At 43.2% G+C, this 16,242-nt stretch overlaps 1 protein-coding gene and 1 pseudogene across 5 annotated transcripts in view; one reads left to right on the top strand and one right to left on the bottom strand.

Moving 5' to 3' along the window:
• LOC109864578 (plexin-C1-like) overlaps positions 1-8,745 on the top strand; it is a 26,321-nt gene extending 17,576 nt beyond the window's left edge. For 3 of the 5 annotated variants that reach the window (XM_031797613.1, XM_031797612.1, XM_031797611.1), the window contains exons 23-30: positions 924-996; positions 1,633-1,667; positions 1,749-1,844; positions 3,554-3,717; positions 4,006-4,153; positions 6,220-6,360; positions 6,452-6,526; positions 7,057-8,745. In XM_031797613.1, coding sequence (XP_031653473.1) covers positions 924-996; positions 1,633-1,667; positions 1,749-1,844; positions 3,554-3,717; positions 4,006-4,153; positions 6,220-6,360; positions 6,452-6,526; positions 7,057-7,152 — 828 coding nt within the window. In that variant the 3' untranslated portion in view covers positions 7,153-8,745. Of the gene's footprint in view, positions 1-923; positions 997-1,632; positions 1,668-1,732; positions 1,845-3,553; positions 3,718-4,005; positions 4,154-6,219; positions 6,361-6,451; positions 6,527-7,056 lie in introns of those variants that run through there. The other 2 variants (XR_004204209.1, XM_031797614.1) reach the window with 2 other exon arrangements.
• On the bottom strand, positions 8,734-16,242 carry LOC109864735 (centrosomal protein of 83 kDa-like; annotated as a pseudogene).

The raw sequence follows: 16,242 nt of genomic DNA, 5'->3' as shown, positions 1-16,242 counted from the left end.
ACGTTCAATATTTCTCTCGATCTCAAATCACCATCTAAGACAGATAAACATAAAAAGAAATAGCATGTAGTTGAAGGCCTAAACTTCAAAAATGCAGATGAAAGGTCCAATCCCTTGCAGCTGTCATACTACTCAATGGCTAATTCCATCAGGACCGCTGAAGAGCTGCTCTAGAGCGCAATTGAAATTTAAGGCAATGTTCCTGTGTTTGCGGAGACTGCATTCACTGTAAACCCTGCATATGTCGGCTCAATCGGAAAATACCTTTCCATTTCAATCGCGCTATAACGCGGATCTTCCGCGATCCGGATTTAATCTAGCGTTGGACTAGTAATCGAAAGGTTGCAAGTTCGAATCCCCGAGCTGACAAGGTGCAAATCTGTCATTCTGCCCCTGAACAGGCAGTTAACCCACTGTTCCTAGGTCGTCATTGAAAATAAGAATTTGTTCTTAACTGACTTGCCTAGTTAAATAAAGGTTTTTAAAAAATTTACAAAAAAATCTAGTCCTGAGTAGTTGTGAGACCTAGACGGATTGAGTTGTCAAATTTTTGCTTAACGTCACCAAACCACATCACCAAATTCGTCAGGTATCTTATAAGCACATAATAAGTAGAGGGTCTTACTAGACTAGAACATCATTTACATTGAATCAGAGTACTGAGTACAGTGTACTCCTCTGCTGCTCTCATTCTGCAGCCTGGTTTTCAAGGCTACTAAAAAGCAGTACTAGCTCCATTCAAGGCAGCCTGGCTGGTAGGACTGAGCTTCCTGTCACAACGCCAAACCAGACCACAATTAGATTAGAACTCATGTACACGTTATTAGCCTCTCTGTAGGACACCACTGTGTCTTAGGTCTACCAGATGGTTGAGAAGCTGGTAACTCAGCATTTATCAACCTTCTAACTCAGTGTGTCTATAGGTACCGGACGGAGCGTCCATCAAAGTGCTCTCTAAGACCCATCCCAGTCTGAGTCCTCAGAGCAGCCTGAAAGGTAAGGGTGTCAACAGATTGCCATGCAATCAAAACTTCTAACTATAACATAAAGGACCTTTTTTTGTGAATGACTACACTGTACACACCAACAGTATTCACACACACACACACACACACACACACACACACACAAGCGCATGCTCATAGTTAATGCTCATCACACTATCACACACGTGGGCACAAAGTAACTTTTGCGATTGGTTTTTGTCAAAGTCCATCTTTTATTTATTGGATTTGTTTATTGAAACTTTTTATTTTGGCCGGGTGGAGTCCCATTGAGACAAAGGTCTCTTGACAAGGGAGCCCTGCGTGACAAACAATTACTCAATCAAGGCAGCATGGGCGCATAACAAATACACAGAGAAGCACACAAATAATACAAAACACAATCATAAACAACCAACAAAATAAACATACCTCAGCAAGTTGAAGTTGAAAATAGACATGTGTTGCTCCACATTTACACGCCGCCTCTTTCTAAAATTGTTTTATGGCAGATATGAAACAAGTGAGATTCAAAACCACTTAACCGTGTCAGCTTATTTAAAACACTAACAGAAACCAGGAAGCTATTTAGCACAATTGTCTGCTATTTAGTCATCCGTGGTGACCTGTTGTTGTGTATTTGTCACAGACAATCAGAACTACTCCACTAAGTACTTCCATCTGGTAAGTGGCAACATGACCTCTGAATTGAATGTCCCTCATATGCATTTGATCTGATTGATTAACAGTGCTCTTTGACTCCAGATTGACCCTGACATTGACCAGGACCAAAAGAAGAACCCTGAGCGGAAGAAGCTGAAACTGAAGGAAGTGTACCTCACCAAGCTGCTGTCCACCAAGGCAAGAGGAACTCACTGTTAACCAACCCCTTTCAACCTGCCACTGTGCTCTGATAAATGGTTAACTGAAAGATGGAGAAGTCTAGACTCTTCAGTTACATGTGATCCAGCATACACAGTGACTATCTAACAGTTCCCTTCCCTTGTCTCATTTACCTTATGAACATTGCTTTATAAAAAAGTGGATAGGTACTAAAGTTGCTTGCTTGGAGTTGTCAGTGTGGTTTCAGTGTGAGGGAAGTTTGAAAGACATTTACAATAGGGGATCAAAACTGTAGCTCTTGACAAATACTAAATAAGGATCATATGAGAACACTTTTCCATCAGTACATCAAACAACTATTTGTTAATTTCCTTAGTCAGCATCCTCACTGAGGCCATACTTCCTGGTCCCGTATTCACTTTGCGACAAATCTGGTTGAAGTCGGAAGTTTACATACACCTTAGCCAAATACATTTAAACTCAGTTTTTCACAATTCCTGACAATTAATCCTAGTAAAAATCCCCTGTTTTAGGTCAGTTAGGAGCAACACTTTATTTTAAGAATGTGAAATGCCAGAATAATAGTAAATTATTTCAGCTTTTATTTCTTTCATCACATTCCCAGTGGGTCAGAAGTTTACATACACTCAATTAGTATTCGGTAGCATTGCCTTTAAATTGTTTAACTTGGGTCAAATGTTTCAAGTAGCCTTCCACAAGCTTCCCACAATAAGTTGGGTGAATTTTGGCCATTACTCCTGACAGAGCTGGTGTAACTGAGTCAGGTTTGTAGGCCTCCTTGCTCGCACATGCTTTTTCAGTTTTGCCCACACATTTTCTATAGGATTTAGGTCAGGGCTTTGTGATGGCCACTCAATATCTTGACTTTATTGTCCTTAAGCCATTTTGCCACAACTTTGGAGGTATGCTTGGGGTCATTGTCCATTTGGAAGACCCATTTGCAATCGAGCTTTAACTTCCTGACTGATGTCTTGAGATGTTGCTTCAACATATCCACATATTTTTCCTACCTCATGATACCAGCTATTTTGTGTAGTGCACCAGTCCCTCCTGCAGCTGCCACCCCCGTGCTTCACGGTTGGGATGGTGTTCTTCGGCTTTCAAGCCTCCCCCTTTTTCCTCCAAACATAACGATGGTCATTATGGTCAAACAGTTCTATTTTTGTTTCATCAGACCAGAGGACATTTCTCCAAAAAGTACGATATTTGTCCCCATGTGCAGTTGCAAACCGTAGTATGGCGGTTTTGGAGCAGTGGCTTCTACCTTGCAGAGCGTCCTTTCAGGTTATGTTGACATAGGACTTGTTTTACTGTGGATATAAATACTTTTGTACCTGTTTCCTCCAGCAACTTCACAAGGTCCTTTGCTGTTCTGGGAATGATTTGCACTTTTTGCACCAAAGTTCGTTCATCTCTAGGAGATAATGTGTCTTCTTCCTGAGTGGTATGACGGCAGCGTGGTTCCATGCTGTATATATTTGCGTACTATTGTTAGTTCAGATGAACGTGGTACCTTCAGGCATTTGGAAATTGCTCCCAAGGATGAACCAGACTTGTCGAGGTCTACAATTTTTTTCTGAAGTCTTGGCTGATTTCTTTTGATTTTCCCATGAAAAAGGGAAAATCAAAAGAGGCACTGAGTTTGAAGTTAGGCCTTGAAATACATCCACAGGTACACCTCCAATTCTCACTTCCTCCTCTCTCAGGTCGCTGTGCATTCGTTTGTGGAAAACCTGTTCAGAACCATCTGGGGAACCCCTAACCTCAAAGCCCCACCTGCCATCAAGTACTTCTTTGACTTCCTGGATGCCCAGGGAGAGAGCAAGAGGATCAACGATCCAGATGTACTACACATCTGGAAAACCAACAGGTATGTGTTCATCTGGGTCATATTCATTAGGTCACACCATAGCAAAACATTTTGCAATGGAAAATGAATATGAGCCTTTTATTGGACAAGTTCAATAGTCCCTCCATTTTTCAGTGTTTTCTCCCATTTGGTGCCTAATGAATATGACCCTGGTGGTACACCTGTTTGAGTATGTTTATAGTAGAATCCATCTTTCTTGTATCTACTCATTCAATACTCAATCCACTACTCACTGTATTGGGATAGTGATAGAATGTTTGAATGTTCCTCTGTCCTGCTCCTTCCCAGCCTGCCCCTGCGGTTCTGGGTGAACATCCTGAAGAACCCCCAGTTTGTGTTCGACATGGAGAAGACCCCGCCTCTGGACGGCTGTCTGTCCGTCATTGCCCAGGCCTTCATGGACTCCTTCTCCCTGGCTGAGAAACAGTTGGGCAAGGTGGGGACATGACCGAGACATCACAGAATATAATGACTAACACACCTCATCTCTTGTGCTTCTGTGTCAGTTTCTGCTAATCTCAATGTCAAATATGGAAAAAGAGTTGGTGGTTCAATTCCTGCTTTGGACCTGAGATGTTTTAGGTTCGAAGTTAATTTATTGTGCTTTTGTGTACGTTTCCACAATTCCCATGGTTAAATCCCTGCCTTGCAGCAAAGAGGTTTATTGTATGTGTCTGCAACTGTCAAAGTCAAATAAACAAAGAGGTGTAATACATGTTGAGTTTGTGGCTCTGGTGCAAGAATCTCGCCCCATAAGGACAGGATTGTACGTTTGAACCTAGGTGCCAGCTCCTGGGCATGGTTGCCTTATGAGGACTATGCTGGTTAGTGAGTCAAATCCAATAGTGATGAGGGATTTGTGCTTTTTGAGGTAGTTTCAGTTCGATTATCAGTTTTCGATTTCAAATATTTAAAAAAAACATGAAATGCACGATGGTAATGCTGTAACACAGAATAAAACAATCAAATGGCCATGATGGCAGTGACTGCCCATTACTGCTTATCACTTTTTAACCATAATTTATTCACATTACTTTAATAAAATATTACTTAGATCATGCATTTTCAGGTAGAGATACCTCGAGCGTCTTGTCTCCAATGTTCCCTCTAAACTGCACGAGCTAGGCCCGCACATCCTCCAGGACTGCCTCACAGAAATGTCAGGCCGCCGCGCGGAGACGCAAGAGATTGAACTTCACTGAGTTCACCCCATTAGTTTGCGCTATATAGATAAAAAAAAAAAATTCTGTGATTGAATCAACATTATATCAGCCCCTTTACAATGAAACAAAACAAATCTAACTTTGCAAGATTGAGGCTGTGATTTTGTTGTAGGCAGAGCGCAACGGAGTAGAATTATATTGGTGGGTTGCCCACTAGGGGTCCTTCAGTCACCCGCTAGTGAATGAATGCGCTTTTCAGATCACTTCAGAGCCGCTCATGTGAACATTTGTTGATATTCTTTGCTAGTTAGCGAGTTACTAGCCCAGTTATAGATTGTAGAACTTCTTCCTACAAGAGCACAAACGTGTGGGCTACATTTCAAGTTGTCTTTTATAAAGCAAGTTGGTAAAAAGCTTATGTTTTAATTAAAGGGCCAGTGTTGTATTTTGAGACAGGCATGAATATGCAAATAAGCTAGTAGTCAGAGGGGTAGTCTACATGATCTAATTCTCTGTTTTGTAAAGGGGTTTATTGCATCATACAATTTACAGTCACCTATTTGGCCCATAGTGTTACAGACTAAAAAATAATTAATGTCAAGCCCTTCATAATGTAAAATATATTTTTAAGTCTAATGCAATGTAGGCCTGAATTGAACACCACATATTAGGCTGTATCATAAAAATCAAAAGCTATTTCCATGTTAAAATGTTATGGGATTTGCTCCATTGGTTTTGTTGGTAGGTCTACATTATGCTCAAATAGCCTATTGAAATAATTCTCACAAGTTTCCACTCACAAGACCTAAAAATTTGCTCAGTGACCCAAAGAATTTTAGGCAACATTGCTTGTCTCTTCTCTCCCTTTCTGTGTCTGTCCTACATAGGCCAAGTAGGAACACAGTGGATTATGGTCATTCTAGTTAATTACCATGTTTTTTTGTGGTAACATATGTAGAATATTGGCTTGTTGGAAACTACAACTCCCAACACTGCGCATTGAGCTCACAGAGAAAAAAAAAATGGAATTCAAATTAATTGAACCAGCGTCAATCCATTAGTTGTTTAAAAAAATGAAAAAGAACAAATGTCAGTTAAACGCTCAGCACTAGCAGCGATAGGTATAATGCCAGTAGCCATCTATGGATTTGACAGCTCTTCCACTGTTCCACCTCCTACACTGTCGGCTAGCGCAAATCTGATTGAATCGAGCACATAGATGTAAAACAAAATCCAAGCCACAGACTGTCTCATAACTTGCAGGCCTCTTTAGAATACCTGGCATTGACAATACATCACCTAGATTTGACATGACTCTTCTACCCTCTCTCTGTTCCAGCATGACCCAACCAATAAACTGCTCTATGCCAAAGATATCTCCCAGTACAAGCAGGAAGTGAGGGCCTACTACAAGCAGGTCAGGGACCAGCCACCAATCAACAGCTCTGAGTTCAAGGAGTTCCTGCTTGAGGAGTCAAAGGTACCTCCCCTCTAGTTGTTCATTTTTCAAATAAATCATCATTTTGATATTGTGCTTTACGGACATTACATTTATATTTCTGTTTCATTAGAAACATGAAAACGAATTCAATGAATCTGCTGCCCTCTGTGAGCTCTACAAATACATGCAGCGGTACTTTGATGAGGTAAAGTGTCTGTCCGTCTTTTTCGCCCTCCCCTTTAGTAGTCTCACCACCCACAATCTCCCCTTAATATGCATTCATCATTTTTCCCACAACCTTCACAGTTCCCATGCACGGTCTAATCACTTCAACCAGAACTAAACATCTTGAAAAAGCTGGCCAACATGACATGATCATTGTGTAACTTTAAAGCTGACTGGCACAAAGCTGAGATGTTGGGAAATGAGACCTGCAGTGGCAAGGCAGAAGATAAAACACAGCCCATACCACTTCTCTGTGGGGTGGTGGTCAGGCTGTTTTCAGGTCTTCATTTTGTAATGATCTGTTGACTGTTTTGAGCTCTACAATGGCAGCTGGCCATACCTGTGTCAAATATTTAGTTTAAGCTCATGCCAAGACTTAGTGTGGAATGATAATTCCCCCTTTGTGGCATATTGCTACTGACTGAGGTCTGAAGTTTATGGCCACGAGCTGGCCTTTTTTTTTGCCCACTTGTAAACAAAAATTGGATGTGTGTGGTGTTTCCCTGGCAGATTAAACTGAAGCTGAATCAGAACGGCGCACCCGTGGAATTGAAGGAGCAACTGCAGCACGTGAAGAACCTGTTTGATAGCCTCAACGGTTCGTGAAACTGAGCTCACTCCCTCCCCTTCGAAATGCTGAAGGCCAGAAAGCTGTTCTAAAAACGAATATGTCAGGAGACTACATAGGGATTTACAATTAAAGAATAAAAGAGGGAGGCGTTTCAGATTACTGGGATGAACCAAATGATCGCATGAATTAGGTCACATTCCAGCTAGACATTTACCCAGAAGCAGTATACTCTTATTCTGAAGCTGGGACTTTTGTTTCCTCAACCGAAAGACAAAAGATTTTTTTTTACATTTATTTAACCTTTATTTAACCAGGAAGGGCTCATTGAGATTAAAATCTCTTTTTCAAGAGCGCCCTGGCCAAGATAGGCTGCACCGAGTCATTACAAATTAGACAGTAATTTGTAAAAACCATTGAATCTAAGTAATCCATTGAATTCACAAGAGTATAAAACAGCAAATTAAAAACATTGACAGGTCAGGGAATCAGCCTCAAAATCCTTCATCTGTGGATTTAAAAACACCAATCGGGAGAAGTTCTTCCAGTTTAAAAGTATTTTGTAAGGCGTTCCAAGACGGAGCAGAGTACATAAAAACCCTTTTACCAAATTCAGTTTGGACATTTGGAACAGTAAGCAGGATAAAGTCCAGCGAACAAAGAGAGTACCCACCACATTTCTGAACAATAAAAATGCCCAAATAAAATGTTCTTTGTAAATAAAAGTATACCAGTGACTGAGCGACTAGAGAAGGCCAGCCAACCATGGTATACAAAGTACAGTGGTGTGTAAGAGTTTTGCAGTTTAAAATAAATCTCAAAGTGCCATGGTAAAGGGTGTTAATTGATCTCAAACACTGAGCGGAAGCATTCATAAAATATCCCCACAGTCTAGTAAAGGCATAAATGTAACTGATACTAGCCTCCTCCTGGCTTCAAAAGAAAAACAGGCCTTATTCCTAAAATAAAATCCCAATTTCAGTTGTTGAATATGCAATTTAAAGAGGCCATCAAGATATGAGGTTACAACCTCAATCTCCTTGCCCTGACGGGTAGTAATAGGTGAAAGGTTGAGGTCTATTTCTTGCATTAGAAAACGCCATTAGTTTAGTTGTGCCAGTATTGAGGATAAGTTTCAATTGACAAGGTATGTTGAACAGAATAGGAAAGCTTTTGTAAGTGACAAGGCACAACCGTAACATCAGCATAACAATTAGGTTGTGGTGTTAAATGGTTCTCACAAGTAAAGCTCAGAACAAATATGTACACGACCTCAGTAAAGCATAAACATTTTTATATGAATTGCAAATTCAATCACACATTACAAAAAAAGTTTTACAAATGTTGTGAAACCAACCTTTAACAAAAATGCCTTTGGGACTATCACACTTAAAGTTTCAGAGTGATGGCTTTAGTGTAAACACTTGATACAAATCTCACAGCAGTCAAATAAACTCTGAGGAAGTCCCTGGTTGGCCATTGATATCATTCTTTACATAGGCAACAGTCAAGGCATGGAAGGACTCCAGCACCGTTACTCACCAAGGCATGTAAACATTGAATCCATGTAGTTCTTTCTCTTTTCATTTGATATGTTTTGTGCCAATAAAATCAAAATGTTTTTCACAAAATATTTGAGCTCATTTATTAATTTAAAACATCACTTCTAGGGAGTAAAACCCTACAGTGAAGGCCACGCTCACTCTCTGGGGGGGGGGGGGGGTCAGAGTACAGGCTGCCTCCTCCAGCCTCCGACAACCCTCTCTGGTGCTGCTGTTCCTCGAGAAAGAAAGAGTAGTTCTCTGTAGTTTCTCCTTGGCCAGGCCGTACTTCTCCTGCAGCTCTGCATCCCTCTCCTGCAGTTTGTTTCTCCTCGAACCCCTCCACACGACGCTCCTCCACCAATCTGCAGAGAGAGAGGGTTAGAATAGAAACCACTTGATGGTTCCAACAGTAGAATTTATAACAGTTCCATTCCTCCTCATAGACAGCATATCTATACAGTATACAGACCACAGTATAAAGGTGAAGCAGTGTACCGCTCGGCTTCGTGTTGGGTCCTCTCAGCTTGTGAGCGGGGCTCATCAGGTCCTCCCGGGCCCTCTCCAGGGTTTCCCTCAGACACTGGTTGGACTCCAGAAGCTCAGCCTCGGAGTGGGACGCTGTAACCCCAGCTCCTGGTTCTGCTGTGAGAGGGAGGGACGGGCACGTGGTCAACTCAATGTTGTTTGGACATTAACTTTAACATAGGGCATTTACATCAGCCAATCAATGTTGAAAGGGCAATAAACTGAATGTTAGTCAGGCGCTGAGCCTCAGGCAGTTTAGTACCCGTCTCAGATCAGCAATATGTCTTCTGTGTCTCCATTTCCTCCAGCTGAGAGCCCTGCTCCTGCAGTTTAGTCCTGACACACGCAACATACACAGGGTCATTAACACACATTTATATGAAATATATTAGTAATGCATACTATACACAGGTAAAGCAACACCTCTTACTAACCTGAGGTTTTTCAATTCCTTACGGGCAGACTCCTCCCCCAGCTGGGCGCCATGGAGACAATCCTCACACTCCTTTCTGGGTGTGGCCAGCAGCATCCTATAGCGCCCTCTGCTGCTCCAGCTCAGCCAGACGATCCTCCAGCACCAACCTGAACACACACTCATTATATACACACGCACACCAGTGGAGGCTGCTGAGGGGAGGACGGCTTATGGAATGGCATCAAATGCCTGGAAACCATGTGTTTTATACTATTCCACTCCAGCCATTACCACGAGCCCACCCTCCCCAAATAAGGCACCACCAACCTCCCGTGACACACACAAGATCGATTTACACAACTTCATCAAAGTAATCTGAGACACTGTGTGTGAGAGAGAGCGAGCCTAACTTCTCCTCGTGCACGGTGGCTGTTTTGTGGAACTCCTCGTCGCGAGCGGCCTGTACCCTCCGGGCGAGTTCCCCCTCCCTCTCAGCCAGCACCTCCTTATGTCTCTCCACCGTCCCCTTCAACACCTCCACATCAGACTGCATACCTGACAGACAGCCAGAGAAGAAAGGATGGAGGGGGGGGAAGAAAGAGAGAAAAAGTTGGAGTCAAAAGGAGAGCGACTGGAAGGAAAGAGTTAAGTTTGCTGACTAAAATGAGAGTGATGTGCAGTACATGTATGATCAAAACACAGAGGTTATTTGCGGAGCTTCCTTCCATTTGGCCCTGTAGTGCATCGCTCTCACTCTCCACTTCCCCTCTAGACCTGGCACACTCTGGCTTCACATTGGCCACCTCCAGCTTGTGAGTGCCTCGCCCTCCATCTGAAAGAAACAGAGAAACTGGCATGAGCACACAGCAACCTATTGATATAAGGGGTTATGGTGGGGACTGTAAGTCGATCTGGATAAGAGCATCTGCTATTTAGAAATACAGCTGATGATCTCTGGGGTTAGAGATTAAGGATCACATAGGTACTTACCTGGCTGGTGAGAGTGTTGACCTCTCGCTCAGCCTTGTGTAGTCTGCCGGTCAGCTGGATGTTCTGTTCATGACTCAGCTGCAACTCCCTCCCCAGACACTCCGACTGCAGACGCAGTGACAGCCTCTCTGCCTAAAACACAATCAAATTATGAATTATTCCACAAATCAAACCAAGCACACAGTAGTCATTCTACCTAAGTTAGGACTTACTCCAACAGATATATTTCATCATGTAGCTTAATATTCATAGTGACAATAACAGTTCAAGATTGACAGACAGAGACCACAAGTTTCTTACCTCCAGTGACTTGGCTGCAGCCTGGGATTCTGCGAACTGGCGGACCTGGATGTGCTGCACGTTCTCGGCTTGCTGACCAGAGTTGTCCCTCTGGGCCCGGAGCTCAGCCACGTCAGCCTCCAGGCCCTTCAGACGCAGGTAGAGCTGGGCCTTCTCTCTCAGGAGAGACTCAATGCGTTTACAGTCTCTCGACAGGTCTGTGCCCTGATACTGGGCCATCAGCTCCGCTCTGTCCCTTTCCAGACGTGAAACCTGAACACACAACATATCAGAAGAGCAATGTCTATACATACTTTTTGTGTATTTGGACACCCCTTAAAATGAGTGGAATTGGCTGTTTCAGCCAAACTAGTTGCTGAAAGGCGTATAAAATCGAGCACACAACCATGCAAACATTGGCAATAAATTTGCCTTACCGAAGACATCAGTGACTTTCAACGTGGCACCGCCATAGGATGCCACCTTTCCAACAAGTCAGTTCATCAAATTACTGCCCTGCTTGAGCTGCCCCGGTAAACCGTAAGTGATGTTATTGTGAAGTGGAAACATCTAGGAGCAGCTCAGCAGGAACGGCTCAGCTGCGAAGCGGTAGGTCACAAGCTCACAGAACAGGACTGCGTAAAAGAACGTCTGTCCTCAGTTGCAACACTCACCACTGAGTTCCAAACTGCCTCTGGAAGCAATGTCAGCACAAGAACTGTTCATCGGGAGCTTCATAAAATGAGTTTCCACATCCGAGCAGACGCACACAATCCTAACATCACCATGCGCAATGCCAAGCGTCGGCTGGAGTGGTGTAAAGCTCGCCGCCATTGGACTCTGGAGCAGTGGAAACACGTTCTCTGGAGTGAAATATCATGCTTCACCATCTGGCAGTCTGACGGACTAATTTGGGTTTGGAGGATGCCAAGAGAACGCTACCTGCCCCAATGCATAGTGCCAACTGTAAACGTTTGATGGAGGAGGAATAATGGTCTGGGGGCTGTTTTCATGGTTCGGGCTAGGCCCCTAATGCTACAGCATACAATGACATTCTAGATGATTCTGTGCTTACAACTTTGTGACAACAGTTTGGCGGGCCATTTCTTGTTTCAGAATGACAATGCCCCTGTGCACAAAGTGAGATCCATACAGAAATGATTTGTTGAGATCGGTGTGAAAGAACTGGCCTGGCCTGCACAGAGCCTTGACCTCAACCCCATCGAACACCTTTGGGATGAATTGGAACGCAGACTGCGAGCCAGGCCTAATCGCCCAACATCAGTGCCTGACCTCACTAATGCTTTTGTGGCTGAATGGATGCAAGTCCCTGCGGCAATGTTCCAACAGCTAGTGGGAAGCCTTCCCAGAAGAGTGGAGGCTGTTATAGCAGCAAAGGGGGGACCAACTCCATATTAATGCGCATGAGTTTGGAATGAGATGGTTCAACAAGCAGGTGTCCACATACTTTTGGTCATGTAGTGTATATCAAAAGACAAACATACTGTATCAGACCTCACATTAAAAACGTTATGTCTCACACACACCTCAGCATCAAAGCGGATCTTCTTCTCCTCCCGTATGCGAGCGCTCTCCTCTCTCTGGTGGTCAAACTCAGACTTCAGGAAGGTGTAGTCATACCGCAGCTTGTTATACTCAGACCTGTACTCCTCAGTCTCCTGCAAGGAACAGAGAAGGTTAGAGTCAAGGAGGAGAAACAGAAACAGAGAAAGTCGAATTTGAAAGGATGTACTGTTTTTTCATTCTCAATAATCTGACCGTTTAAGTGTGATGGCCCACCCATCCCTGCCCTCAAAAACATTCAACACTTAGTTCTCACGCAGTTGCTGTGAAGATAGCAGTTACAGCTGTGACAGTTCGAGAGCACGGTGGAACTAAAGTGAGAGAATACAGTGCCTTGCGAAAGTATTCAGCCCCCTTGAACTTTGCGACCTTTTGCCACATTTCAGGCTTCAAACAAAGATATAAAACTGTATTTTTTTGTGAAGAATCAACAACAAGTGGGATACAATCATGAAGTGGAACGACATTTATTGGATATTTCAAACTTTTTTAACAAATCAAAAACTGAAAAATTGGGCGTGCAAAATTATTCAGCCCCTTTACTTTCAGTGCAGCAAACTCTCTCCAGAAGTTCAGTGAGGACCTCTAAATGATCCAATGTTGACCTAAATGACTAATGATAATAAATACAATCCACCTGTGTGGAATCAAGTCGCCGTAAAAATGCACCTGCACTGATAGTCTCAGAGGTCCGTTAAAAGCGCAGAGAGCATCATGAAGAACAAGGAACACACCAGGCAGGTCCGAGATACTGTTGTGAAGAAGTTTAAAGCCGGATTTGGATACAAAAAGATTTCCCAAGCTTTAAACATCTCAAGGAGCACTGTGCAAGCGATAATATTGAAATGGAAGGAGTATCAGATCACTGCGAATCTACCAAGACCTGGCCGTCCCTCTAAACTTTCAGCTCATACAAGGAGAAGACTGATCAGAGATGCAGCCAAGAGGCCCATGATCACTCTGGATGAACTGCAGAGATCTACAGCTAAGGTGGGAGACTCTGTCCATAGGACAACAATCAGTCGTATATTGCACAAATCTGGCCTTTATGGAAGAGTGGCAAGAAGAAAGCCATTTCTTAAAGATATCCATAAAAAGTGTTGTCTAAAGTTTGCCACAAGCCACCTGGGAGACACACCAAACATGTGGAAGAAGGTGCTCTGGTCAGATGAAACCAAAATTGGAACTTTTTGGCAACAATGCAAAACGTTATGTTTGGCGTAAAAGCAACACAGCTCATCACCCTGAACACACCATCTCCACTGTCAAACATGGTGGTGGCATCATCATGGTTTGGGCCTGCTTTTCTTCAGCAGGGACAAGGAAGATTGTTAAAATTGATGGGAAGATGGATGGAGCCAAATACAGGACCATTCTGGAAGAAAACCTGATGGAGTCTGCAAAAGACCTGAGACTGGGACGGAGATTTGTCTTCCAACAAGACAATGATCCAAAACATAAAGCAAAATCTACAATGGAATGGTTCAAAAATAAACATATCCAGGTGTTAGAATGGCCAAGTCAAAGTCCAGACCTGAATCCAATCGAGAATCTGTGGAAAGAACTGAAAACTGCTGTTCACAAATGCTCTCCATCCAACCTCACTGAGCTCGAGCTGTTTTGCAAGGAGGAATGGGAAAAAATGTCAGTCTCTCGATGTGCAAAACTGATAGAGACATACCCCAAGCGACTTACAGCTGTAATCGCAGCAAAAGGTGGCGCTACAAAGTATTAACTTAAGGGGGCTGAATAATTTTGCACGCCCAATTTTTCAGTTTTTGATTTGTTAAAAAAGTTTGAAATTTCGTTCCACTTCATGATTGTGTCCCACTTGTTGTTGATTCTTCACAAAAAAATACAGTTTTATATCTTTATGTTTGAAGCCTGAAATGTGGCAAAAGATCGCAAAGTTCAAGGGGGCCGAATACTTTCGCAAGGCACTGTAAGTTAAAAGCTATCCAAAGCAACCAAGGCTGGATAGAAGCAGTACAAAGCATTAAAAAAACAGAAGCTGAGGCAGCCCGGAGGTGGTTAAACGTAGTCCGAAGCATTAGAGATCAGTAAATAGCATTAGAGAACAGTAAATAGCATTAGAGAACAGTAAATAGCATTAGAGAACAGTAAATAGCATTAGAGAACAGTAAATAGCATTAGAGAACAGTAAATAGCATTAGAGAACAGTAAATAGCATTAGAGAACAGTAAATAGCATTAGAGAACAGTAAATAGCATTAGAGAACAGTAAATAGCATTAGAGAACAGTAAATAGCATTAGAAATCAGTAAATAGCATTAGAGAACAGACAGAAGTGTTCTGGGGCGTGAGGCTCACCCCCTCCAGTTTGTTGAAGCGCTCTCTGACAGTCCCCTCCATCTCCTGCTGCACCTGGGCCCTCAACAGCTCCAGCCGCTGGGGGGTCAGCACCTTACAAAACAAACCGACTGCTGTACACACTGGCACAGAAGACAGAAACACTGCCATACACAAAGATACACTACAGTAGTCATAGGTCAGTAGTTGCATTTTCTATAGACTAAGTGTGAACACATCACAACCTATCAGTATTATGGTATTACACACACTTCTCCCAGGTTACAACCTGGTATGTTCAGCCTTGAGAGTCTGGTAGTTGATCCTGTGGTTCTCACATCTCATCCGCTCATCGATCAGCATCTTCTGCAGCTCCATGTCGCCCCCCCAGGGTCCAGGCATGGGAGCAGGGGGGCAGACTGAGAAAGGGCAGAGGGGTTCATCTCGCCCCTACTGGATGGAGGGATATAGCGAGAGAGAAGAATAAAGTTAGGGAAAGCGAGAGCTGTGGGTTGATCCACTCCATCCCTTTTCAAATACATCATTAGTAAGAAAGATTGACATCAAAGCACGATCCACTTTTTGATAGCCACAAAGGCTTTAGCTCAACAAAATTAATCATGAAACAGAACCAACTTCAAAAGGGAAGAGACGGGCACTGCTCTCCTCTGTTTGCAGGTCGGACATGGTAAAGACTGATGTTGAAAGGATGTTACGACAGGTGGGATGGGGCAAATTGCAGTTGTAACCATGGTAGTTCTAAATTCCCCAGCTATTTGTGCAAATGTCAACCGCTCAGGTAACTACACAGCCTCGGTCTCAAGGGATTTCTCCACTTTCTGTTGTGGATACGCGTGGTCAAGGGAGGGATGATTACGCTTGATTGCAAATACTGTACTAGACATCTTGGCCTCATCTCAAGCACCCCACCCACCCTGGATAAAATGTAGCTAGCTACTCAAAGAACAAAAGACAGGATGTCAGACGTACTAAATACAGGCAAGGCGATCCAGCAAAGACAAACAGTCCCAGCACTGCACACTAAACAGTTCAGCTGACTGTCTTACCCGGACTATGCAAGTACTGACAGTGGTGAGTAACGTTAATACTTGATAGCATAACAGCGGTGTTTTGCTGATCACTGTCGCACAAAAACAAATAGCAAAGACACAGATATCTAAGCTGTCATCAGTAACTAGCCAGTCATCTAGAGAAATAACTAGTGCCACTCTTTTCGAAAGTGGCGCTTTAACTCCCACGGTTCTAGCCAACTAGATAGTTAGCTTGCGTGCTAACAACTGGTCACTGAACAACGTCAAATCAGTTACCAAGCTAGCTCTTGGGCACAATTTAGAATGCTACCACTTACTTTAGCGATAATAATATGCACTGTTTCGATCGTTGCTTACCTCTTGAACTCGACACCTTGACAAAACGAGCTATCCTGCAGAGAACTACTCGCATTGAATCCTGGGAGATTTA

This window comes from Oncorhynchus kisutch, linkage group LG19 (assembly GCF_002021735.2).
Source record: "Oncorhynchus kisutch isolate 150728-3 linkage group LG19, Okis_V2, whole genome shotgun sequence".
NCBI lineage: Eukaryota > Metazoa > Chordata > Actinopteri > Salmoniformes > Salmonidae > Oncorhynchus > Oncorhynchus kisutch.
Note: the sequence above shows the minus strand (reverse complement) of the source record. Positions and strands in the feature narration are given on the sequence as shown.